Source organism: Lactuca sativa, chromosome 9, assembly GCF_002870075.4.
Source record: "Lactuca sativa cultivar Salinas chromosome 9, Lsat_Salinas_v11, whole genome shotgun sequence".
In the NCBI taxonomy this organism is placed as follows: domain Eukaryota; kingdom Viridiplantae; phylum Streptophyta; class Magnoliopsida; order Asterales; family Asteraceae; genus Lactuca; species Lactuca sativa.
The window spans coordinates 163,022,356-163,049,906 of record NC_056631.2 but is presented as its reverse complement, the minus strand read 5'-3'; the positions used below and the strand labels follow the sequence as shown (position 1 = coordinate 163,049,906).

The 27,551-nt window shown below is 41.7% G+C and overlaps 1 protein-coding gene across 1 annotated transcript; it reads right to left on the bottom strand.

Moving 5' to 3' along the window:
- Window positions 1-2,373: 2,373 nt before the first annotated feature.
- Window positions 2,374-27,078, bottom strand: LOC128129157 (uncharacterized). The gene is made up of 3 exons (XM_052767822.1): window positions 26,791-27,078; window positions 26,455-26,687; window positions 2,374-2,427 (listed from the first exon to the last, which is right to left on the bottom strand). The coding sequence occupies exons 1-3, from the start codon at window positions 26,954-26,956 to the stop codon at window positions 2,374-2,376; spliced, it is 453 nt and encodes a 150-aa protein (XP_052623782.1). The 5' UTR covers window positions 26,957-27,078.
- Window positions 27,079-27,551: the final 473 nt, after the last annotated feature.

Genomic DNA, 27,551 nt, shown 5'->3' with positions numbered 1-27,551 from the left:
TTGCTTCAATTTCATTTGCAATCTTAGCTTCCTTCCTCCAAGATCCTCTTTTCCAAGTTTCAAACCCACACCAAGGCACACACACACACGAATTAGGGTTTCATGGGTTCTCAAAGACTGTAAGGGGTCCCAAAGGAGGCTGAGGCTCCTTTAAATAGGGGTGTAAACCCCGGGATTTAGGGTTTCATCTGCCAGATCCTACTCGCCGAGTCCTAATAGTGGACTCGCCGAGTAGGTCACTAACCACGCGTTCTCACCCCACTGCTACTCAACGAGTAGGTCGACCAACTCGTCGAGTAGAGCTTTACCCAGAAGTTCTTAATTACTTAATACCTGAGGATCGGGGCGTTACAATACTCTTCCATGCAACTAACAATTTCTTGATTGACAACAAATTAACAGACGATTTGAATGGCAAAAAATCAACAAATGAAATCTTGAATGGCAAAAAATCAACGGACAAAATCATGGACGATTTCATTGAAAGGGTAAAGTTTTTTACTCTCAAGCTTCTTTCGTATAGTTTAACGAGTTAAAAGCTTAATTGTTATATAAACATGTAACAGTCACACATAGACACGTGTTAGCACAATGAGCAATGAATTTCGTATACTTCCAGGTATGTGATCAGCAAAAGGGTTAGGATAGTTGGGTCAATTATGGTCGATCCAACTTAGGGCAAAAGGGTTTTCAGTATTGAAGGGCAAATTGGTCAATTGACATTATGTTTTTAAATTAAAATGATTATAAAATATAAAAAATGATTAAAAACATTTTAAAAATGGTTAAAAAGTAAATTTGGGCAAATATGATATTTTAAATGTTAAGAAAGGTATGTATGACATTTAGATTTAATGTCGGGTAAATATGATATTTTACAGCTTAATAAGGGCACACACAGAATTTTCTCATCTTATTAAATAGACAAAACTCTAAAAATAGTCTACATGGTATGGATTTTTTTAGGGTTTAATTGAAATAATGACTTTTGGGTTAGATGATTCTTTTCATCGAATTTATTTGTGGTTCAGGTCTTTTCTAAAACTGAAATGACTATTATACAATTTTATTTTTACTTTTACACTTTTTAATATATATATATATATATATATATATATATATATATATATATATATATATATATATATATATATATATATATATATATAGGTTCAGGTTCATTTGAGACCATTCTAATTTTGTGAGACCGTAAAACCAAATCTAAAAATAATTTTAAAATGCAAAATAAATGGAAAAATCCAAAAATTCTTTTTTTAAATATTAAATCTGGGACATGAATTAACTAAAAAAAAATTAAAAAAAAATAAAAAAATATATAAAAAATCCCGTTTTTTTTAAAATACGTGAAATATTCTAATAGAATATTACAATGTACATGTTCTAAAAAATAAATTTAAAATGCAAAATAAATGGAAAAATCTAAAAATTATTCTTTTAAATATTATTTTCGGAACTTAAATTAACTAAAAAAAATAATAATAAAAAAAAATTTTAGAAATCCTGTTTTTTTTTTTTTTTAAAATACGTTAAATATTCTAATAGAATATTACACTGTACATATTCGAAAAAATAATTTTAAAATGCAAAATAAATAGAAAAATCCAAAAAAAAAAATTTTAAATATTATTTTCGGAACTTGAATTAACTAAAAAAAATGCGTCTTACGGTCTCACAAAATTAGGCCGTCTCACATGAACCTAACCCTATATATATATATATATATATATATATATATATATATATATATATATATATATATATATATATATATATATATATATATATATATATATATATATATATATATATATATATATATAGGCTTAGGTTATTTTATTTTTTACTAAGTATTGTGTACCAGAATGTACAGATCTGGACCAATGGATAAAATTAATCAATGGACATCATTTGAGAGTGTATGATATTACAATGGGGTAACATGTAGCATATAATCACACAATTTTAAGCAAAAGGGTATTTTGGACAATAAACTACATTTATAAAAGAAAATTTTTGGATTTTTAGGGATGATTAATTATCCTAATTTAAAAAAATATATATATATGAATTTTTTTAATTAAATCAATTTCAATTTTTTACCAATTTTATTCTGTCAGAATATTTTTTGTTAGAATGATGCTCTTTCATAATTTTATTCTAATAGAATATTATTTTGTTAGAATGATGCTCTTTCTGAATTTTATTCTAATAGAATATTATTGAAGATTAACAAAATTTTTGAATCAGATGTTGAAAAATAACAAACATTCTAATATATTCTTATACATCCGAATTTAAATACAAATTTATACATATTCTTATAGACTAAAATCTTTATACATTTTAATATAATTATACATATTCTAAAAGAATATCAAGGTCTTTAACATCTTCTTCCAGCCATTCCTATCACAAATACAACAAAAACTAATAATTGTTAAAAACATGTTACTTGCAATTAACTATCACTTAATATATTCTGGTAGAATACATAGAATATGACAGAATACATATAATGCATTCTGGCAGAATACAAAATCTGGTAGAATACATTCTGATAGTATATAAAGGCACATGCAATTATAATTACAAAACATTTAAAAGTAGATCTCTAAAAAACTAAACCATCAAATCTAAAGGCACATGCAATTATAATTACAAAAGTGTCCTTATCAAATTTTAAGACTTCTATTTGTGCAAACAGAGTTCTTTTTTTTTCCAAACAGCATCAGGTAGGCAGTTACAAAACGACAATACATATTTGTGGTTAAGATTCTTTTATTTTATGCATATGACTTTTCAAAATTCAACGTTCTTAAATTATTTAAATCATCGTAGTCATAACTCATATCAAGAATCTATTAGTTGTAACTTGTACGAATTCTGAGTAGTTAACAACCATTTCCAAACGCTCCTTCATATGCTTCGCAGATTCAACTTCATAAAAAGCCCAAAAGCTTAAAAAAATAAAAAGAAGGAAGATTGATTAAATATTGTAACACCCAGAATAAGAAAGACCAAGAAAGGAAAGGAAAACCCAAAGTTAAATGGGTCAACTCGTCGAGTCCATGGGTGAACTCGGCGAGTTGGAGCGGGACCCGTGTCGGGGTTTAAGTGACCGACTCGGCGAGTTAGGTTTGGGTTGGAGAAACCTAATTTTCGGGCTTAATGCCCTATTTAAGCATCATTTCAGGCCTTCACCCCAGCCTCCATCACTCCCTCTACCTTCGCTTGAAACCCTAAGCAGCCATTGAGTGTCATTGAGCTTCTCTTGCCATTTTTGAGTGATTAAAGCTATAAGGAAGAAGGAAGACTTTGGGTGATTCAAGAAGTAGCAGTGGACTCTGTGTGATGTGTCATTTCAGATCCTAGAAAGGTATGAAGCTCATACCTTGGCTGTTATTCACTTAGATCCTCCTTCCTAGTTAGATTTTGTCATTTTGGGCCATTTCCAAGGCTGATTCGTGTATTGAGCCTTTGTGAGCAAAGAGAACTTCGGATCTAGGGATTGTCTTGGCCTAGAAACCCATAAAGCAGCAGTCTTTGGTGTGTTGGTGAAGCATGCTTGTCACTAAACCAAGCCCTAGAATGTTTTAAGCCTTTAGCATCTTGGTTTCACGTAAAGTTTCCAACATTACGTGAAAGTTGGGACTTAGAAGAGTGGATCTGCAGTTTGGATCCCCTGTATGGTTCGAAAAGACACTGTATGGATTAAGAGCTGAAGCTACTCGGCGAGTCACATGGGTGGACTCGGCGAGTTGGATGACGATAGGCTGGAACTCGACGAGTTGTAGGAACAACTCGACGGGTCTGTTGAAGATTGTCTAGGACTCGGCGAGTCTGTTCTTGGACTCGACAAGTCGGGTCGAAGAACCCCCCCCCCCCCCCCCCCCCAAACCCTTCGAGTCAAGACTCGGATCAGTGAGTTGAGTGGGGACTCAATGAGTTGGACAGGTCAAGACTCGGAAATCGGTAGACTCGGCGAGTCAGGGGCTGACTCGACGAGTCGAGTCGCGAATGAAAGGATTCTGAGCTAATGAACTCGGCGAGTCAGTAGGAAGACTCGGCGAGTAGGGTTGACCTGGAAGGTTGACTTTGACCAGGACTTTGACTTTGACCAGAGTTGACCTTTGGAGATCAGTTAAGCTAAGGGATATATGTTTTAATATTGGTAGCTCCGGGGGCTAGTGGAGCAGCGGTTCAGGGAATTGTCGGTCAGCATCCGGAGGGGTTATCAGCAAGTTCAATAGTACCAGGTGAGTCTCCTCACTGTTTGTATGGGTTTAAGGCACCAATACCGGCCCATCTAGTTTTTGTATGCTAGGAAGACCCGGGGGTTAGCCCTAGGCATTATGCATGAAAGACTAGGAGGCGGCTCCTGGCACACAGTATGTTATTATGTATGCTAGGAAGACCCGGGGGTTAGCCTTAGGCATTATGCATGAAAGACTAGGAGGCGGCTCCTGGCACACAGTATGTTATTATGTATGATAGGAAGACCCGGGGGTTAGCCCTAGGTAATATGTATGTAAGACCAGAAGGTGGATCCTGGCGCACTGTATTCCATTGTGTATGAAAGACCAGGGGGTGGCCCTTGGCATCTGTCTGTAAGACCCAGGGAATGGCCCCAGGCTGGACCAAGAAGACCACGTGCGGCCCGTGGCACAACCACCAGAATATGTTTGGCACATAGCACGTTAGCAACACTATGTTTGGCACATAGTACCTTACTTGATTATGATATGTTGATTATGTATGGCTCTTGGCTAAGTATGGCATGTTTGGATCAATTGGTTGTATGGTATGTGGTATCTAGGGAACTCACTAAGCTTCGTGCTTACGGTTTCCAGTTTTGGTTTTAGGTATCCGGTTTTCAGAAAAAGGAGCTCGGAAGGGTTGCAGTGCACACACCATGACAAGTTAACCTGGGATGTTTTGACTCTGATAATTTAACAAGCGATTTGGAAATGAAACTATGATTTGTCATATAAACCCTTTTTGTATGTTTGAATAACTTTACACTATGATTTAGTAATGTTTTTTTTAAAGAAATTTTTGGCCTTGAATTTTGGGACGTTACAAGTTGGTATCAGAGCCTTACTTTGAGGGATCCGGGCACACTCTCGGGTGTGTCTGAACTCAAACTGAGGAAGTGGTATAAAATTTTCAAAAGAAAGACCATAATTATAAAAGGATTTTGAGGGAAGAAAAAGGGTTTTAGAAAAAGCAAAAAGGAACTTTGGAAAGAGAAAAGGGTGTGGTGCATGCAATCAGCCGAGCTCACGTAAGTACCCCAAGATACCATATAAGTTATGTTATGATATGATTATTAGAACTGGATGATAATTTAGGACTAAGGATCTAGGGGGATGCCTTATGTGCCTATTATATGTATATGATCTTTATGAGATGCATGCTAGAATAGATTCCTGACTAGGGGATAGAGCAATATGATTGTATTATGTGGTTAGATTTTCCCTTGTATGAATGATGCTTGCTTTGTGCATTGTGGGATTCTGAGTGATGAGAATTAGCCATTAGGTGAATACGTCACGTCACATGTGGTCAGGGTTGAATAATCTCAGAGTGTTGGATTTGGCCCTATTGCGCAGCTCTCGTCTAAGTCTAACCGTTGTAAGGACGAGTCTTTTACTCGAAGGATTATCTGAGCCTCATCACATGTGATGGTATTCAAGTGATGGCTAATTGGCATCACAAGGAGGCCTTCAGCAGCCTAGGACTGGTTTGAGTTGAGTCAGCGGTTTCCCTAGGGTAAGCCTAGGATGAGAAAGTATTGGACGTTGTAGTAGTAGAGAAAGGGACCTTGTAACATCCCAAAAACACAGTCTGAAATTTTCGTTTTAAATTAGTAATAAAACCATATTCATCAAACGTCATATAAGAATCATAAACAATGTATCTCAAAATATCTTAACAACTATCAAATATATCAGAGTATAAACATCCTAGGCTAAACAAATGGTGTGTGTACTGCAATTTTCCCGAGCTCCTCTTTTGAAAACTGAGTACCTGAAACCAAAACTGAAAACCATAAGCATGAAGCTTAGTGAGCTCCCCCAAACTACCACATACCATACAATAACATGTAAAACAATTACTGGGCCTTGCCCACTGCATCGGACCGAAGTCCAGAAACTGCATCGGACTGAATTCCGGAACCAACCAGGGCCTTGCCCTCTGCATCGGACTGAAGTCCAGAACTATCCAGGGCCTTGCCCTCTGCATCGGACCGAAGTCCGGAACTAACCAGCGCCTTGCCCTCTGCATCAGACCAAAGTCCGGAAACTGACTGAACATTGCATAGCATAATCATAGCTACTAACATAACACATATAATGCATGCTGCATCGGAAAGAGTCCGGAACACATAACACAAAACATGATTGAATCACAAAGACATCAAGCACTCTAACTACTGCATTGGACCAAGGTCCGGAACTAACTGAACATAGCATAACATAATCATAGCATATAATATGAACACATATACTGCATACCGCATCGGACCATAATCCGGAACACACAACTCATACCATGTCTGTATCACAAAGACACCAAGCATACTGAACTACTGCATCGGACTGAAGTCCGTAACTACTGCTAACTTAAAAGGGCCAGCATTGTGGCCGTAGACCAGTTCCTACTAGAAGGAAACTCACCTTACACTGCTGAAGTCCTGCTGACTAAATCCCACACTGCTGAAGTCCTGCATACTCAAACCCAACTGCTGGATGACAGATTCCGAACTGTCAATACGAAAACATCACCCAATTAATAATTGGGCTCTACTACATAACTATAAATACATACTTGGATAATTACTACATTACCCCTGATTTGGCTTATTCAAGCCTAAGGCCCAATCCAAAAGGCCCAAAAGTCCGACTATGGCTTAAAGCCCAACATATTGCCCAATTTTCCAAATCACGGCGGCAGTGGCATCACCGGAAGGCGGCAGTAGCAGCGGCCACCATGGCAGGCGGCCATGGTGGTTCTTCTCTTCGAATTCCAGCTAGCAACAATCTCACAGCACCTCTCGGTTCAACATGACAGGTGATAACCCACGTAGACTCGACTGCCCCTTCGGGGTGGTGATCATTACCGGAGCAGCAGAAACAACCCCATGGCGGTGAATGGAGCGAAAAGAGAAGAGAAGAACGGCAGCAATGGTGTTGGAACAAGAAAATGACACCCGAGGGTCACCCGATAGCAACAACAATTCCATATTCATGGTCACAGAAAAGAACGAAAGGGAAAGGAGGTGAGTGGCGGTTGGGTCTTACCGGCCGTTTCTCGTTCATTCACGCCCAACAGATGACAAACGCTGCTCCAAAGATCGATCATCAGCGATTATCCATGCTGTTCATGACGTCTCTGACAGCGCTGTTATGGCGCTCATCGGTGGTGCAGTAGCGGCGGACGATGGCTACCCAACTGATCGGAACAGTGGACTAGGGGGGGCGACTTCATACATGGCGACTGAAACCATTTTTCTAGGGTTAGGGTTCACATATCGCTTATATACCCGATGCCTTAAAACACATTCCCATATTAACATAATCAATCCGTCCTTCCTTCTTTTCTTTCAAAATAAGTTCATAATTTACACTTTTAACCCTGCCTTCAGAAATCTTTACAAACTAACTCCAAAACTTACATTTTAAGCCTTGATCCCATAAATTTCTTTCATAATAACTCCCTAAATTACCAATAACCCTTCAGCCTTCAAATCCTTTCAATTTAATTCCGAACTTACTCTTTTAACCCCCGACTTCTAAAATTCTTCACAAATTAGTCCGGGACTCACATTTACTAATTTATTTAAATAAACGGGGCGTTACAGACCTAGTGGAGTCAAAGCAGTTCTCGAGGAAAGTACGGATAGATGTGGAAGGTAGTATGGGCCCGTACTACTGAAAGTAGAGGATCCGTACTCGATTTGAGAAAGGCCAAGATGAGATCGAGGATCTTGTAGTGTGTTAGACCTCTCAGGAGTATGTATGATCCTGACTTTTACACGTGTATTTTCAGCATGGTGACCACGCGACACGGAGCAGGAGGGGCAGGATCAGGTTCGGGCGTGGGATCCGAACAAGTTGATGATGAATTACGCGAGTTCATCGCATCTAAGATTACGAGAGGCATCCTTGAGGCGACCCCGGTCATTTTCAGGTTGATCAAGGAGGGGATCATTGAGCTGATGGAGGATCGCCTCCGAGCTTTCAGGAGTGATTTGGCGTCTGGCCAGGCGAGTATGCGCATGCCGTCCTTCAAGGACTTTAGAGGGTGTGGTGTGCCGGATTTTCATGGGGTGAAGGACCCCATTGCTGCCAGAAGATGGATCGCAGACATTGAGTCTGCACAATTGACGAGCTTCTGCCTGGAGGGGTCGAAGGTCCGCTTTGCGGCGGGATGTTTGAGGGACCGGGCCAGAGATTGGTGGGAGTCAGTTAGTGACTCATTGGGAGCCTCGGGCATCGAGGCTATGACCTGTTCAGACTTTGTGACCAGGTTTAGGGCGGAGTTTGCGCCGGCAGTGGCGCTTTAGCAGCTGGCTAGAGAATTCCTTGACATGAGACAGACGACAAAGTTGGTGGCGGAGATTACCGCCAAGTTTCGGGAGAGGGCCTTATTGGTGCCTCAGTATGCAGGGAATGATGAGATGCAGAGGACCCATTATCATGACATGTTGAGAGCTGATATTCAAGAACATGTCAGCTTCTCGGCATGCCCGACCCTGGGCTCTATGATTGCCAGGGCGCGGGAAAGGGAGATCAATCTGGAGGACATTGCGAAGAGGAAGTCAGATCAGACGTATACTTTGGAGGGTCCCGGGAAGAGACCCAAGACTTCATATCAGAGATTAGCAGGTCGGCAGGTCTGAAGTCAGTACAGCACGTGCGGGAAATCGCACGAGGGAGTTTGTCATTCCAGGTGTTCAGGCTGCTACAAGTGTGGCAATGTTGGTCACGTCAGCAGGGATTGCCCACAGGGGGCAAGCCCATTATGTTTTCACTGCAATCAGGTGGGCCACAAGAGGGCTAACTGCCCAAAGATGAGGGGAGGTGCAGGGAGTGCGTCTGCCCCAACGACCACGAGGATTACGGATGGGCGAGAGGGTAGGGCCTTGCAGTGACAGATACGGAAGATCTGGATTACAGCAGGGAATGTTGCCGGTATGTATCTATGGCTATTTTCATTTCTATGCAAATTACGGAAGTTTTTCTTTACCCCGGACTCAGGCCATTTTATGTATGATTTGTCTCTCTGCTTGTATTCGGATTGTATTTTGGAATTGTCATATGCCAATTGCATACCAGGAGCTATTAGTAGCTAGTGTAGGTCATCTTTCACTTCGGGTTCGAGTGTCTAGTATCATCTCGGTTATGGTTGAAATGGTTCAGGGAGTAGTCAGCCACCATCATCAGGGTTTGATGGTTCTAATCTTGGCGTTCGGGATGGCTTTCGGAAGCATCAAAGAAAGTGGCTTATCACCGAGGAGGTTGCCCGGAGTAGTAGTTAGTCGGACCTTAAGGGCATTAGTTGGAGATCAGGGGCTTATCAGGATCGGGGATGCAGGAGGTGTTCGTCTAGTATTCGATGATCGTACGGTATTAGGAGTGGACTAGCGATGGATCGCTAGCGACATCCAGGCGATGGTAGTTACCATGCCCTTTTGTGCAAAGGAGGAAGGAATGCAAATCCTCGGGTCTTCGCGTTTGGTAAAGACTTAGCCAAGGCTAAGTGGGGGAGAAACAATCATGCTATGGGAACAGAATAGGTTTTGGAACTAGGAAAAGTTTCGCTCTCCTGTCAGGGAGAATGATGGCCTAGGTGGCTGTATGAATTGAGAACAGTGCAAGTGGGAAGTTTGGAAAAAGTTGCCAATTGTGAGACCTCATTCTCCAGATGTCTGGTGCCAGACTGTAGATAAATCGGCCGAGAATTCCTGTTGGGAAACGAGTACCGCTTGGGGGTACTAGATTGTTCTTGTATGATTTACTATGGGTTAGTCGTAGCATTCACTACCAGTTAGCCGGTGTGGGAAGGTGTTGTCAGACTACCGGATGGTAGTAGCATTCACCAGTGGTCAGATAGTAAGAGAAGTATGGTAAGACTACGGGGCGGTCCGTAGCAATGGTTAGCAGATAGCGTCGAAGTGTGGTGCGACTACGGTATGGCCCGTAGCATTAGTGATGAGTTATAAAATAACTCTTTGATCGATTAGATCTTCATAACAGGTAAGTGATGAATGTAAAGATAGTAAAAACAAAACACAAGTATGAATCAGTATGTGTTGAATGATTAGATTACTCGATCCTCAACAGAGCTTGACTAAGAACTTCCACTGTAGAGGATTCTAGGGTTACAAAACAAGAACGATGAATAATCTGAACAATACTTCTCTAATCGTTTCTAATCCTTACGTTCTAGGATGCATGCAAGCATCTATTTATACTAAACCCTACAAAACTCACGGATGGACAGGCCTATATCGGACATATATATTGAATTAGCTAACGAGCCCAATAGATGCAACACTATACTGACCTAACAATCTCCCCCTTTGCGTCAAATTGGAGCGAGACTATCGTTTCTTCTTGCTTGAGCCAGTAGCGGGAACCTTCTTTGTTGTATCAAACAGACGTGAGATAAGTGCAATGATAGTCTGTCTGAAGCGAATGTACCATTGAATCATATCATCAAATTACTTTATATCATCCGCTGTGTTCTGCTTGCATCGATGGATGATCCCTAAAACGTGTTCCAAACAGGCAGTGGTGTAGAGATGTTTGTCTGCCAAGGCAAAAAGACATTTTTGTCCTTCGTTCGTGGTAAACATGACGGAGTTTCTCTTTGGGTCAATCTTCCCCATCTGCATCATGTTGAGATCACTGGTAGAACCAACAGAAGATATGGTAGGCTTCTTCTTGAATACGCTCGCTATCTCCTGATCCATCAAAGCAACTTCCATGACATAGCAAACAAGCATCCTCTTAAAGTGGTCGATGATCGGACCATATTCTGCTTCGTTTGTAAGAAGGATGTTGTGCAAGATAATCCAGTCATGGGGATTAAGGTTGGGAAGATCTGCAAGTGAGATGGCATGTTCGGTCTTGGCATATCCCCGTAGTACCTTGAACCGAACGTTGGTGAAGTTGCTTTCCGTGAACGGCTTCAGGACCCGAACATTGATGATTTTCTGAGCGCTCCAAGTTTGGTATTGTGGTTGAGCTGCCTTCAGATAAAATTCGACTAAGTCCCGATCAACCTGTGGATGAGGATGGGGGAACTCAGCAATGTTGGCAAAGGCATGAAAAACAAATGCCTTTCGGGTCAGTGGCATATCGAACCGGGAGTCGACAGTGTTAGAACGATCTAAAGAGATCACAGGTTCTAGCCACAAGATACTGGGTGTTTCGATGGCTTCTTTAATCAGCTTCTCAAGAGTCCACGGAGGAAAAAGAGTTTTCCTGCTCTCGAGAAGGTCGTGGGCTTCTTTCTGTCTTCTTTTGGCTTCTTCGGCCTCTCTAGCCACACGAGCATTGATATCAGCCTCTTTATCTCGACCTTGTTGCTTCAGAAGGTTGGCAATTGTCTCTTTATCATATTCATCGCTCTCCTCAGCAATCTTCTTGCCCTTATCTTTTACACCGGAACCGGAGGCTTGGCCTACTGGAGGAGGTTCGGTTGTGTGTGTTGCTGTTGAAAAAGGAGGCGGTTGAGACATATTCACTTTTTCTCCCCCTTGTTTCGGAATGGACACGAAATCAAGGAGCCCCTCAATTTTGCTCAGTAGAGAGAGGGCGGGAGCAAGCTTCTCTGAAAGGTCACGCCTCACAGAATAATTGAGGATCGGGTCATGTGCTTCAAGGATGTTTGAGATAGCTGAGTGGACATCCGAAACACACGATTTAACCACCTCCCTTTCAGATCGAAGAGACTCAATCTCCTGTTGAGAGTTGGAGAGTTGAATACTCTTGACCTTTAGAGCGGTAGTCTTCCTTGCGAGAGCATCCATGAGAGAGTTCTCAGCAGCTAAGTCTTCTTGAAGCTTAGAGAGACGCTCCTCAATGGTTGTTCTGAAAGCTGAGTTCTCGTCAGAGATGGTTTGACGAAGTGAAGCGAACAACTTCAGCTCTGATGCAACTGAGTTAGCCAGCTGGTTGACAATGGGTTCCAGCTTTGTCGAGGTGGCTTCAGCGGTTTCCTGTAAAGATTTCAACAAGGAAGAAGCATCAGTGAATAGTTTATCGACTTTTTCGGTCGCTGCCTCACATGCATTGGTTGAGTCGTCAATGGCTGCAATGGCGGAATCGATAGAAACTTGATGAGCTTTAGAAAAAGCATCAACAATTTTCTGAATGGCAGCTTCAGATATGGAGGACTGAGATGTAGAAGATGAGGCGATGAGTGAATCGATTTTATCATGTAGCTCCTTGAGATGCCTCTTTGTGACAGGAGCATCGTCATCATCGTCACTCTGAACTTGAAACGGACTGTAATAGACCAAATCAAAAGTCATATCCTCCCCACCAAGGAGTGGTTCTTCACCCTCTGATGCATGAGCAGGTGAAGATGGTGGTGGTGAAGCTGGAGGCTCGGTAGTAGTTGTAGTTTCGGGTTGGGTGGTGTGTTCGGTTGTTGGTGTGGGTTCGGGTGCTGAGGTGGATTTGGGTGCGTCAGTATGAACCCCCGTATCAGATACGTTGGTTCTAACTTCTGCAGTAATGGCAGTGGTTGCGTCGGTAAATATGGGTGGTGGTACTGGGATGGAGGTGGATGGTATTTGAGTGGTGAAAGTTATGGGGGGGGGGGGAATAGAAATAGGGACTGTAACTTGTGGAGAAGAAATTGGAGAAGTGGAAATATGAATCTCTGGTGTAGGCAAACGTGGTGGAGTGTTACCACGTTGAGATCCATCAGAATTAGAACCCTCTTCCTCAGATTCACTTGAGGACGAAGCGATGATCAGCTTTCGCTTTGGTTGGGTTTTTCGCTTCTTCATAGGAAGGGATTGGGCGGCTCTGGTGGTTTTCCTCTTCTTGGGAGATGGGCCTTTTGCTCCCTTTGCCACCTGCTTTCCTTTATCAGCCCTCTTTCCTCTAGGAGCAGGCTTGTCAGCATCATGAATCGACTTGAGCATCTCTGGAGTAAGGTCTCTCGGACCAGATCGTCGGAACTCCTTGTACGTTTTAATGATTCGGCTGTCGGCAGGAACATCACCATACATTGTTTCAGGGATAGACCCGTTGAAGGGAAATTTTAATGCGTCAGCGACAATGATCTTCGTGGTATGGAAAGTACCAATCGAAGACATTGGAGCACCAGCGACAATGGGGATGTGGTACTTGTCCATCACCCATTTAGTGACAAGAGTCCAAAACCTGGCATATGAAACCTCTGAATGTCGAGAAGCGGAAGAAAGACTCTGAATGAATTGTTGCCATAGGACCGACCCGTAGTCCATGGTGATACCATTGTAGATCCCATACATGATGGAAAGGAACAGACGACTTGCCCCGTCGGATCCAGCACTTCTTTCAGACAAGCCCTTGAAAAACACAGTAAACATTCCATTCCACTAAGGGGGTAGACATGATTTCTTGAATTTCGTGACCGTTGTGAGCACCTCAGTGTACCCCATGTTGTAGAACATGATGAACAGATGACCCATCGGAATGGTTTCAGGATTAACCCTCGACGAATCAGGTTCAAACCCTAACAGCGTACAAAACCTCTGCTTGGAAATCGACGCCTTGTGCTCGAAGACATCGAAGAAAATCCTGTCAACGACCTTGTCGTAGTAAGCTGTAGCAAAAATCTATGACAGGAACTCCATTGGAACAGCTTCAGCCTTGGTAAGAGCAGGAGTGATTGGCGAGTACTTCAGGCATTCGATGATGGGAAACATGAAAGCGTCATATGCCTGAGGAGTAAGATCAATGATCAAACTCTGCTGGGGACGAATAGGCAAGATGTGAGAAGTTGCGTGAACAGATGAAGAATCCGCCATTGTTGTGATGAAGCTGGGAGAGATGATGAACAGTAGTGGTTGGAGGATTTTCTTGCTCTCTGGAAATATAGGTGCAGTAAAGAGGTAAATTGTGGGTTACATTGCCTTTTATACTGTGGGTAAAGGAGAGAGAAGAATCTTTCCCAAATCTTCGATTGAAAAACGAAGAGTTTTTCGGAGGCGATTGACACGTGACAGTTAGTGTTGCCTATGATTACGCAGGAGAGAGAGTGTCAATCCCTAATTACACGCCTTCCCATCAGGCGCCGTTTGGAGATGAAACGGTTCCTATTCACACGCTTTGCCTTCTCGCGCCGTTTGAAATCAAATCGATTGGACTCCTGCCTGAGTCATCATTTTGTCATCTTATCCCTTTAGAGATTAACGGCATCTTTAAAATAAAATCGCCCACGTGGATCAATATCAACCACAACCTTTTTATAACAACCAATCGAATTAAAATGCCTTGAAATTAATGAAACCAGAATTTTGGAAAATCAAAAAAAAAATCGTGCTGAGTGTGTAAAAGAAAAAGAAATAAAGCAACACTTTTGAGGGATTATGTGATGTCAATAAAGACACGAAACAATGGATCCCGGGCACGAATCTCTTCCTTCAAAGTCAAGAGAGACCTTAAAGTGTTTGTGTGGTTTCCCGTTGAATAACGATCAGACACTTATTAAGAAGTGTTGAAAGGCTTCTTTTAATTAGGCTTATGTGGGTGGCTTTCGCTTCGATTCATAATTCCTAATCTTGAGATAAGATAGAAATTGAATGAAGTACTTATGAGACCAATGTAGTCTGTTGAACAAGTAGGTTGGAGATAATTTAAGTAGCAAGGTAAACTAATATATGTGAAATCTCAAAAAAAAATTAAAACTGGATCCCAAGGGAAGAAATGTTATTGGATTTAACAATTTCATAGGAATCACTCAAAAGAAAAGTAGAGATTTCACGTTGTACCCAATGGATACGTCCGTCAATTAATTAGTAAAAGCTAGAGCAAGTTAATTGTTCACCGTCAATGCATAGTAGGTATTGAATTGTGGCTTTCACTTAGCACGTAGTGACACGAAGCTAAGATCATGAACACATAAATTGTGCAACCATAAACCTCAGTGGTAATGTCTGAGAGTCTCAAGGGTTACGTTTGTGAAGCGAATGAGATGGAGAAAACTAATGTAGATGGTGTAAAGAAACCAAAGTACCTCTGCTGTGAAAAATAGGGACTAAGCAGAAAACTCTTATCTCATGTGAGAAGAGAGTTAGGTAGCTCATGATTAGAATAAATGATTTACCCACAAAGAGATATACAAAAAGATAAGAGCCAAAATCAAAATAAAATAAAAAAATTATTTTTGGAGTTTTTGAATTTACGAAAGAAAAAGAAAAAAAATAAAAAATATTTTTGAAATTTTTGATAGAAATAAATAAGACATAAAAAAAATGAATAAAAAAAATGTTGGAACCGAACCCGAGCGTTTGATCGATCTATTTCGGTTGAGAAAATTTTTTTGGAACCGAACCCGAGCGTTCGGTCTATTTCGGGTGGGAAAAATGTTGGAACTGAACCCAAACGTTCGATCTATTTCGGTTGCCAAAAAAATAAGTTTGAAAAAGAAAAGAACTTTGACAATAGGATAAACGAATTTGAAAAATAATACAAAAGATTTACAACCAAAGAAACTACCTTTGAGTGATAAGCGAATATCAGATGATACAACCGAACCCGAGCGTTCGGTTGATTTTGGTACACCAGAACAAGACCCGAACCTGAACGTCCGGTCTATTTCGCTTCTTACTTTTGATCTTGAGAGGTAATTTTTGGTACTGACTCTGATTTCATCATTCCTAGCCCTTGTAGAATTTTGTAGAAAGAAGCTTCAGGAAGAGCTTTGGTGAAGATGTCAGCCAGTTGATCAGTGATTCGAACAAAATGAATTTCGACGTTCCCATGTTCCACATGATCCTTAATGAAGTGATACCTCAGTGCTATGTGCTTAGTCTTGGAGTGTTACACTGGGTTATGACAGATCCTAATTGCACTTTCGGAGTCGCAATATAGTGGGATCTTTTTCATATTGAGTCCATAGTCCCGGAGCTGGCTTTGGATCCAAATCACTTGAGATGTATAGGAGGCAGCTGCGATGTATTCTGCTTCAGCTGTAGACAGAGATACACAAGTCTGTTTCTTTGATTGCCAGCTAACCAACTTCCCGTCAAGGAATTGGCAGCCTCCAGTGGTGCTTTTCCTGTCTAGTCCACAACCTCCAAGGTCTGCATCTGAGTAGGCTTGAACGAAGAAACCTGAGTTTGATGGATACCATAAATCGAGAGAGGTAGTTCGTTTTAGATACCGGAGTATGTTCTTTACCGCAAGCATATGAGGTTCACGAGGATTCGCCTGAAATCTAGCACAGTAACAAACAGAAAACATTATATCAGGCCTGCTAGCAGTAAGGTACATTAAAGAACCGATCATCTGGCGATATAGCGTAATATCGACTGTTGGCTTATCCAAGGATGGAGTCAGCTTGGTGCCGAACGCCATTGGAACTTTAACCTTTGAGTCTCCCATCATGCCAAATTTAGCAAGGAGAGTCTTGGTGTAGGCTTCCTGGTTAATAAAAATGCCTTCGGGTCCCTGTCTAATATTTAAACCAAGGAAAAAGTTAATCAGACTCATTGAGCTCATTTCAAATTTAGTCTCCATTAGCTTTCTGAATTCAGCTGTTAAGCTAGGATTCGTTGAGCCAAAGATGATATCATCGACATAGATTTGAACAATCATAAGGTGGTTTCCTTCCTTCTTACGAAAGAAGGTTGGGTCAACCGAACCTTGTTTGAATTTGGACATCTTTAAAAACTTGGTTAGCGTTTCATACCAGGCCCTAGGTGCTTGTTTCAGTCCATAAACCGCTTTGTCCAGAATATAGCAGTGATTGGGGTACTTTTCATTGACGAATCCCGGAGGTTGCTCCACGTACACCGTTTCTTCAAGTTCACCATTTAGAAATGCGCACTTTACGTCCATTTGGTAGACCTCAAAGTTCTTGTGTGCAGCATAGGCAAGAAATATTCGAACAGATTCCAGCCTAGCTACAGGAGCAAAAGTTTCCTCATAATCGATTCCTTCCTCCTAGTAGTATCCTTTCACCACTAGACGAGCTTTGTTTCTTATCACATTGCCTTCCTTGTCCATTTTATTTCTGAACACCCATTTGATACCAACAACCGAAGCATCTTTAGGAGTTGGAATGAGGCGCCAAACCTTATTTCTTTCAAACTCATTAAGTTCGTCTTGCATAGCTTGAACCCAATCAGAGTGATCAAGAGCAGTGTCTATTGTCTTTGGTTCCACTTTTGAGACGAAAGAGTTAATCATGCAGAACTCTACTTTTGAGAATATAGATGTTTGCTTTGCCTTCAGTTAAGATCGGGTCAGGACCTTTTCAGAGACATTACACACAACCTGTGAAACAGGATGATCTCTAGTCCATTTGACAAGAGGAGGGTAATTTGGATCATAGGATGGATCCAATTCAGCATTTACCATCTCTTCTAATTCAAATTGACTATCATTGTCATAAAACATATCGGCATTCTCCCCCTCGACTGATGAGCTTTCAGGTGTATCTTGACTTTCCGGTGCTACAGGACTTTCGGGTGCAGTAGAGCTTTCGGGAGCTACAGTACCTTCGGGTGCAGTAGAGCTTTCGGGTCTAGCTGGAGAAGAGTTCTCCCCCTCAACTTGTGAGCTTGGCTGTTTTTAAGAAGATTGATTCTCCCCCTCAACTGAAGCACCGTGCTGGGGAGGTTCATTTGGAACTGATTCTCCTTCACCCATTCGTTTGGCGGTGTCTTCGACGATTTGCTTCAAATGGTCAACTTTGTTGTCTGCTGCATTGGCCTCCGAGAGAGTAGCCTTCTCCGGTTCATCGAATAACTCCACAAACTGCTCAAACAAGTTTGCAATCGATGTCGTGACTTGGCCTATTTGAGAGAAAATTTCTCCAACTGTTTCTTCAGTGGACTTCAGCTTCTTGACGTAGCTGTCATCGAAAGTCACATAATACGTTTCTTCAATCTTCCTCGAACGTTTGTTTAAAACCCTGTATGCTTTTGAGGTAAGAGAGTATCCCAGAAAAATCCCTTCATCGGCTTTAACATCGAACTTGTTACGATGTTCTTTAGAGTTGAAGACAAAGCATCGTGAGCCAAATACATGGAAGAATTTAACGCTTGGCTTCCTGTTGTTGATGATCTCACAAGGAGTAAGAGTGAAACGCTTATTGAGATAGGATCTGTTCTGTGTAAAACATGCTGCAGCAATAGCATCAGCCCAGAAATATAGAGGTAGAGAAGCGAAACTTAGCATGGTTCGGGCCGCCTCGCACAAAGATCGGTTTCGTCTTTCGACAATCCCGTTTTGTTGAGGGGTGTAGGGGGCTGAGAAGTTGTGACTGGTTCCTTTTTCTGCCAAAAAGTCTTCAAATTCTTTATTCTTAAACTCCAGCCCATTGTCGCTTCTGATGTTACAAACGACTTTCCTCAGTTGCACTTCAACCTGCTTAATAAACATCTTTAGCTTGAGAGTTGCCTCAGATTTGTGCTTCAGAAAGAACACCCGTGTAAAACGTGAAAAGTCATCAAGAATAACAAGAATATACTTGCTACCGCCAATGCTTTCGATAGAGGATGGACCACACAAATCAATGTGAATTAACTCAAGTGGTTCAACGACTTTAGTGTTTATAATGGATGGGTGACTTTGACGACTCTGCTTCCCCATTTCACACGCAGCACACAAATGTTCTCGATCAAACTTGAGCAATGGAAGTCCTCGAACATAACCTCCGGTGACAAGTTTGTTGATATCCTTGAAGTTGAGATGGGAGAGCCTTCGGTGCCACAGCCAGCTTTCGTCAGAATGTGTTTTGGATAATAGACAGATAGCTGGATTTCCTTTGATAGGTTTGAGATTGAGAGGAAACATTTCACCTTTGTGCTCCGATTTGAGAATCACTCTTTTTGTTTTCTTCTCTATTATTTCCGAACCCTCATCGTCAAATGAAACTTTAAGACCGGTACCTCCAACAAGCTGAGATACACTGATGAGGTTGTGCTGTAGTCCTTCAACGTACGCAACCTTTCTAATCGTGAAGTCTCCATTTGTTATCATCCCATAACCTTTTATCGTGCTGTATGAGTTGTTCCCGAACTTGACATTCCCTCCGTTTGGAAGAGATCGAAATTCTCTCAGCTCTTCCATTCTTCCTGTCATGTGACGTGAGCAGCCACTGTCAATATACCATTCTTCGTCAAACTGCTCGTCACTGATAACCTGCAAAAATCAAGCAGATTTAGGAACCCAAAGTTTCTTGGGTCCACGTGAGCCTTTCACAGGAACAGGAATAGTAAGAGAAATGTCAATAAGATATGTTCTTTTTGTTAAAGTTGTTTCATCTTTCTTCTTAATAGTGAAAACTTTAATTTTGTTAGGATTTGTTACAGTAGGTTTGGATTCACGTTCAGGCGTTTGGGCCTTGGAATTCTTTTGAACATTCTTGACTGAGGAAACCTTCGATTTTCCTTTCAAATCTGTTGAAGATTTTGGATTTTGAGTTTGAACAGAATTGGATTTAGAAAGGGGTTCAGAAGAATTAGAACGAGAGAATTTAGACTGAGAAGTTTTCTTGACTTGTGGTTCTAAGTGACCTTTTTGTTTTTGGTCATTGGTGGGACCAAACCTTGAACCTTGGTAGCTTTTGCTCTCGGAACTGAACCTATGCTTTCGGTAGCTGGTGTTCTATGAACCGAACCATTCCCTTCAGTTGTTATTCCTTTCAGAACCGAACCTGTCCTTCCGGTTACTTTCTTGCGGCCTGACAGCACTTTTCTCTGACTTTGAATTTTTGTCATGATAAGAGAAATGGGCGATTTGAGATCGCCAAAACTGTTTTCGCTCTGAGAGATTCTTTTTGTATCTCAGATTCCTTTGCTGATTTTGATCCTTCACTTGCTTCGACTGTTGGTGGATGTTGGCTTTTTGCTTTTGCTTCCTGTCAGCCGGTTCACTTTGAACAGATGATGTTTCGCTTGAAGGAGTGACTTCTTCTACAGGAACTTCTTTTGTACCATTAGTACTTGGCACATCAAAGTTGTCAGGCTTGTTTAGTGGCTCTGACACATATCTGCCTTTGGTTTTCCATGACGTCTGCTCTGACAGTCCAACGGTTTCGTCAACATTATCTATAGGAGCATACCAGAAAAATTCATCACAGCCATCTGCATTATCTTCGTTTACTATGGCGGTGAGTTCGGCAGTCTGATGTTCGGTTACTCCTGTGACCTTATACACCTGATTCGGTGTTGTTCTTACCTTTTGGTACACAACAGCATTTTCTTCAAGAATCGGGGACTTATTTTGGGACAAATGAGCAAACTCCACAGAATTTTCAGAATTAAGATTTTTGTGGTTTTCGGGTTCGCTCTTGACAAACTCAGAATAGTCAACTTCATCCTCTACAGAAATTACACTCATATCATCATCTCATTAAGCTCAGACGCGTTTTCAACATCAATTTTATTTTCTGAGCTCAAGTTGGCATTCAATGAGTCAAATTTTTGTATGGTTTCGGTCCTAAGTTTTCGTTTATAGTTTTCATCCAAAAGGTTTTTCAGCATGTCCTTATGGTCCTTGGACTTTATAAAAGATTCTATTTTGTCCAGACCATACATATAAGTCGGATTCACATCATCAGACGAAACTACACTTTCGCAATTATATGCTTCTGCATCGATTTCATCCTCCTTAAATTCAAGGAAGGGCAAAATCATGCGATGAATTTTCTGCCCTATTTCACAGTTCAGATGAAGTTGAGTGATGTTAGCATAAAGACGTTTAGCAATTAAACAAAATACATTTCTCTGTTTCAAAAGTTTTAAATTGTCTCTTTGTAAATAAATGTTTTCGTCCTTAGATTTAATCAGCTCCAACTCCTTCAGCTCTATCCACATCCTCCGTTCCTCACTCTTGGATGACACCCTGCTTATTTGGTCAGTTAGGTTAGAATTGGTGACCCGTGTTTGAGTTAAACTGCTATCTAGATTTGAGATTCTTGAATTTAAGCTTTTTAATTCATTTTCATATGAATTTTGTGGGACTTTGAATGAAACAAAAATGGATTGTACCTTCTTGATCAATTCATCAAGCTCATTGATTTGCACACTGAGAGGTTTTGCTGTGAAGCATAAGTCCTCTCGCTCCTTGGTGTCATCATTCCCACCGTATGTGTTGTATCCCCTCATTTGAGATACATCTGTCACCATTAAACACTTCCCACCGCTTTCATCACTCCTTGCAACATATGCCTTTCCATGAGATGGCTTCCTGACTTCATCATCCTCTGAGTCGGTTGACCAGACCTGCACGCCACCGAACTCATCATCCACTACCGAACCCTGCACAATTAAAGCATTCATCGAAGGGTTAGCAGTAGCTTTCTTTCTCTTGATCTCTTCCATCTTTTTCATCAACACAGCCTCTTCATCTTTTTCCTCATCCTTCTCTGCCATTTTCTTTGGGACACAATCTTTGGCATAGTGGTTCTTTCCTCCACAGTAGTAGCAGTTCACACCAGAATCTCCTTCAATTTTCGCCTCTTTCTTTGGTTCCTCTGTCTTCGGTTCCTCCCTAACCTTTTCAGAACTATAGCTTCCCTGCCAATTTCGGTTCTTATTGGTAGGAAACCTTTTCTTAATGAACCTCTTTGGATTCGACACCATCATTGCATAGTCTTCAGAAGTAAGATCATAGTCTTCTAAGTTGAGATCTTCATCTTCTACCACACTTTTGCTTTTAGACAGGAGGGCCAAGGACCCTAAACTAGAGTCCACATTTTTCTTTTGCAAAACAATCTTTTCTTGGGATTTCAAAATCCCCACCAGCTTTGCCAATGAATAAGATTTAAATTGCTCATGAGCTTTAACAGTGGACACAACCGCTCTCCACTCGGATCTAAGGCCATTCAAAAATGTTACTTTTTGTTCAATCATCTTCCTTTCTATATCGTGTTTGATCATCTTGCTAAGAAGATGATTGAAGCGATCGAACGTCTGAGTAATAGTTTCATCAGAATTCTGCTTAAATTCACCAAACTCAGACAAAAGCAAGGTCTGAATGGAATGCTCCAAATCTTCATCAGTAGAATATAGCTCTCGCAGCCTATCCCATATTTCTTTAGCGGTGCTGCATGAACTCCCCAACCGAAATGTATCTAATTGAAGAGCGAATCGAATCAGTCTCAATGCTTTAATGTTGCACTGAAACTTTTCCTTTTCGTCTTGAGCAACATCCTTTACGTCCTTTAACAGATCATTATACTCTTTCTGAGTTTTAATGATTTTTGATGTTCCAGAGTGAGCAAATGGTCCAGATACGATTGCTTCCCAAATAAGGTATCCATTGTCTTCAGATCCGATAACATAATCTTCAAAATGATGCGCCCAGACTTCATAATCCTGGGTGTAAAGAATAGGAATCTTCGTCGTTGATCCAATGCTGTTTGAGATGTTAATGGGATTAGATTGTGACTCGTCCATGCTTGATCGTTTAACCTGTTTGAAAGATCAGACTTGTAATATGTAATATTAGGGAAAAACAAATAAGTGCTGAGTTACGTCAATTATGGAATGACGGCTCAATAAATATTAGTTAATGCGGAATAACCCTAATCGCAAACTCTTTCACAGAAAAGATGTGTATGAATTACACAGCCTCCTGCTCTGATACCAATTGATGAGTTATAAAATAACTCTTTGATCGATTAGATCTTCGTAACAGGTAAGTGATGAACGTAAAGATAGTAAAAACAAAACACAAGTATGAATCAAAATGTGTCGAATGATTAGATTACTCGATCCTCAGCAGAGCTCGACTAAGAACTTCCACTGTAGAGGATTCTAGGGTTACAAAACAAGAACGATGAATAATCTGAACAATACTTCTCTAATCATTTCTAATCCTTACGTTCTAGGATGCATGCAAGCATCCATTTATACTAAACCCTACAAAACTCACAGATGGACAGGCCCATACCGAAGATATATATTGAACTAGCTAACGAGCCCAATAGACGCAACACTATACTAACCTAACAATTAGCTTAGTAAGACTGCGGTGTGGCCCGTAGCATTAGTTTAGTAAGACTGCGGTGTGGCCCGTAGCGATCGTATATGAGTATAGTTAGACTGCGGTGTGGCCTGTAGCATTAGTTTAGCAAGACTGCGGGGTGGCCCGTAGCTTTAGTTGGCTGGCAGCATAGAGTGTTGTAAGACTATGGGGTGGCCCGTAGCATTCGTCGGTCCCTATTCGCTAGTGCGAATGTACCAGGTGTATGATTCAGTGGCAGGGTTTTCAGGTAGTAAGTTCAGGATGGGGCAGTCGCCCGGATGTAAGTAGGCCACATTATGATTGGGTCGGGAAGACGGTAGGTCATTGGAGACCAAGAGTGGCACAGGACTGCCTGTAAGCCGTGGCATTGATTAGTAGCTTAGTTCGTGGAGTGTGGGCGAGGGCCCATATCTCCGAGGTAGCATGGGGGAAACTGGTATTCTGGGTAATGGTAGACCAGTTGGGATCAGGGCGGTCTCGGTTCATCCGGTAGGCGGATGGGAGTCAACAAGACTGCAGGCAGGAATGATGGTAAAGGATTCGGTGTGAAAAGCTGTAAGCTGGTCGGGTGATGCTAAACTGCTCATCACGGGATCGAATGATCTTAGGGTAAAGGATTTGGCTTGGTGACGCCGTTCTCGGCTGAGCCCGAAGCATAGCAGAAAGGAATCTGCTACCTGAAGGATTGTCTGAATTCTCATGATTGGGTGGAGCTTTCAGTATTAGAGCATTGTATAAGGATCATTCCATGAGTACTGGTTTGACGGCTGGCACTGAGAGTGACCGGGATTGTGGTTTCGGTAGAGGATTGGTCGTCGAAGGAAATTGGGAAGATTGTTGCTTGTGGAAAGTACCTTAGAAAGGCCAGTGACAGTGTAAGGTGAAAGAGTAAACCCCTTGCGAATCAAGGGTAGGTGTATCACGAGTATTGGTAAGATTACCGGTTGGATAAAGTGTGGTACTCGAAGGCTGCATGTAACGGGTTATTCTGAAGATGGCATATTCAAGGTTTGGATCGAAAGGAGTGGAGTGTGTACCTTCAAGGTGGCTGGCCATGACAGACTTCGAGGACGAAGTCTAGTTTAAGTGGGGGAGTGTTGTAACACCTAGAATCAAAAAGACCAAGAAAGGAAAGGAAAACCCTAAGTTAAAGGGGTCAACTCGTCGAGTCCATGGGTGAAATCGGCGAGTTGCAGCGGGACCCGTGTCGGGGTTTAAGTGACCGACTCGACGAGTCAGAGGGACCGACTTGGCTAGTCAGGTCTGGGTTGGATAACCCTAATTTCCGGGCTTAATGCCCTATTTAAGCATCATTTCAGGCCTTCACCCCAGCCTAGATCACTACCTCTACCTTCACTAGAAACCCTCAGCAACCATTGAGTGTCATTGAGCTTCTCTTGCCATTTTTGAGTGATTAAAGCTATAAGGAAGAAGGAAGACTTTGGGTGATTCAAGAAGTAGCAGTGGACTCTGTGTGATGTGTCATTTCAGATCCTAGAAAGGTATGAAGCTCATACCTTGGCTGTTATTCACTTAGATCCTCCTTCCTAGTTAGATTTTGTCATTTTGGGCCATTTCCAAGGCTGATTCGTGTATTGAGCCTTTGTGAGCAAAGAGAACTTCGGATCTAGGGATTGTCTTGGCCTAGAAACCCATAAAGCAGCAGTCTTTGGTGTGTTGGTGAAGCATGCTTGTCACTAAACCAAGCCCTAGAATGTTTTAAGCCTTTAGCATCTTGGTTTAACGTAAAGTTTCCAACTTTACGTGAAAGTTGGGCCTTAGAAGAGTGGATCTGCAGTTTGGATCCCCTGTATGGCTCGAAAAGCCACTGTATGGATTAAGAGCTGAAGCTACTCAGCGAGTCACATGGGTGGACTCGGCGAGTTGGATGACGATAGGCAGGAACTCGACGAGTTGTAGGAACAACCCGACGAGTCTGTTGAAGATTGTCTAGGACTCGGCGGGTCTGTTCTTGGACTCGACAAGTCGGGTTGCAGAACCCCCCTAAACCCTTTGATTCAAGATTCGGATCAGTGAGTTGAGTGGGAAATCAGTGAGTTGGACAGGTCAGGACTCGGAAATCGGTAGACACGACGAGTCAGGGGCTGACTCGGCGAGTCGAGTCGCGAAAGAAAGGATTCTGAGCTAATGAACTCGGCGAGTCAGTAGGCAGACTCGACGAGTAGGGTTGACCTGGAAGGTTGACTTTGACCAGGACTTTCACTTTGACCAGAGTTGACCTTTGGAGATCAGTTAAGCTAAGGGATATATGTTTTAATATTGGTAGCTCGGGGGGCTAGTGGAGCAGCGGTTCAGGGAATTGTCGGTCAGCATCCGGAGGGGTTATCAACAAGTTCAGCAGTACCAGGTGAGTCTCCTCACTGTTTGTATGGGTCTAAGGCACCAATGACGGCCCATCTAGTTTATGTATGCTAGGAAGACCCGGGGGTTAGCCCTGGGCATTATACATGAAAGACCAGGAGGCAGCTCCTGGCACACAGTATGTTATTATGTATGCTAGGAAGACCCAGGGGTTAGCCCTAGGCATTATGCATGAAAGACCAGGAGGTGGCTCCTGGCACACAGTATGTTATTATGTATGATAGGAAGACCCGGGGGTTAGCCGTAAGCAATATGTATGAAAGACCAGAAGGTGGCTCCTGGCCCACTGTATGCCATTGTGTATGAAAGACCAGGGGTGGCCCTTGGCACCTGTCTGTAAGACCCAGGGAATGGCCCCAGGCTGGACCAAGAAGACCACGTGCGGCCCGTGACACAACAACCAGACTATGTTTGGCACATAGCACCTTAGCAACACTATGTTTGGCACATAGTACCTTACTTGATTATGATATGTTGATTATGTATGGATCTTGGCTAAGTATGGCATGTTTGGATCAATTGGTTGTATGGTATGTGGTATCTGGGCAACTCACTAAGCTTCGTGCTTACGGTTTTTAGTTTTGGTTTCAGGTATTCGGTTTTCAGAAAAAGGAGCTCGGGAGGGTTGCAGTGCACACACCATGACAAGTTAACCTGGGATGTTTTACTCTGATAATTAAACAAGCGATTTGGAAATGAAACTATGATTTGTCAAATAAACCCTTTTTGTATGTTTGAATAACTTTACACTATGATTTAGTAATGTTTTTTTAAATATATTTTTGGCCTTGAATTTTGGGATGTTACAAATATGATTACCATTACAGACTGTTATTGCCTGAGACGATGGGGAATCAAGCATCAAAAGCGATGATGAAGGGAGAACAATTCTTGCATGACTTCTGGGACGATCAACCGAAGATGACAATAGAGAACTCGAAGATGAAGTGAACCGATTTGAACGACTCCTTAGTTTCGTTTTAATCTCTGCTTCATTACACACTTTATGATCTTCAATTCCAACTTTAGTCAAATTTATACTCGCTGGAACTATACAGTTGCACAGGAAACCTAATCATCACCGGAAAAAAAGTGTCAGGAATTTCATTCGATCGCAAGAAAACGAACGTGTACGATTATGAACTGAAACAATTGAAATTAGTTAATAGCTTACCGATTCTAGCTAGACGATTGATCCAATTCGGTATAGGATTTCCGGTGAGTTGGAGACAAGCATCATTGCAGAAGTGATTGCAGTTTCTGGTGATTAGGTTATATGAAATCCCTGTGTAATCTTGAGATAGCATTTCCATGAATCCTCTCACATCTCTTAGACTCATCTCCGTCCATCCTATCAGAATCTGCTTCCTGAACGTGAATCCTTTGCACTGTTTTGGTTCTCCTTCGAAGATTCCAATCGTCGGTTGTTCATGAGATCCAAAAGCGTACTCAACTCTATGAACTAGAAATGATATTGTACAGAAAAAACATGTTTAATTTAATGAAACTATGAGTGAGTATCTTAATACATGGGTCTTCTGCTACTCTGTAAACTTGTTGGAAAGCTTCTAGAGCTGTACCTAATGGAACGTCAATGGATTTTGCTTCCTCGATCATTGATTGCCGGAGCTTGCAGACTCTATCCAGGAGTTTATTGAAGGAAACTTCAACTTTTGAATCGATTTCAGGTTTACAGTTCTTCCATTAGGGAGATAAAGAGGGAAAATGTCTCTAACTTTGTGAAGAGGAAACCCTAGTTGTTGAGCAAGAACTCTGAGAGGATTGCCATTGATTCCGGTGAGTACACTGCCGTCTAGACCTGTTGCAGCGACACAATCGCCACTTGACATTTTCTTCGTGCGAACACGACCACCTGGCCAGGATCTGCCTTCTTGAACCACGACTTTAAACCTTATAAAAATCAATTGCCTTGCT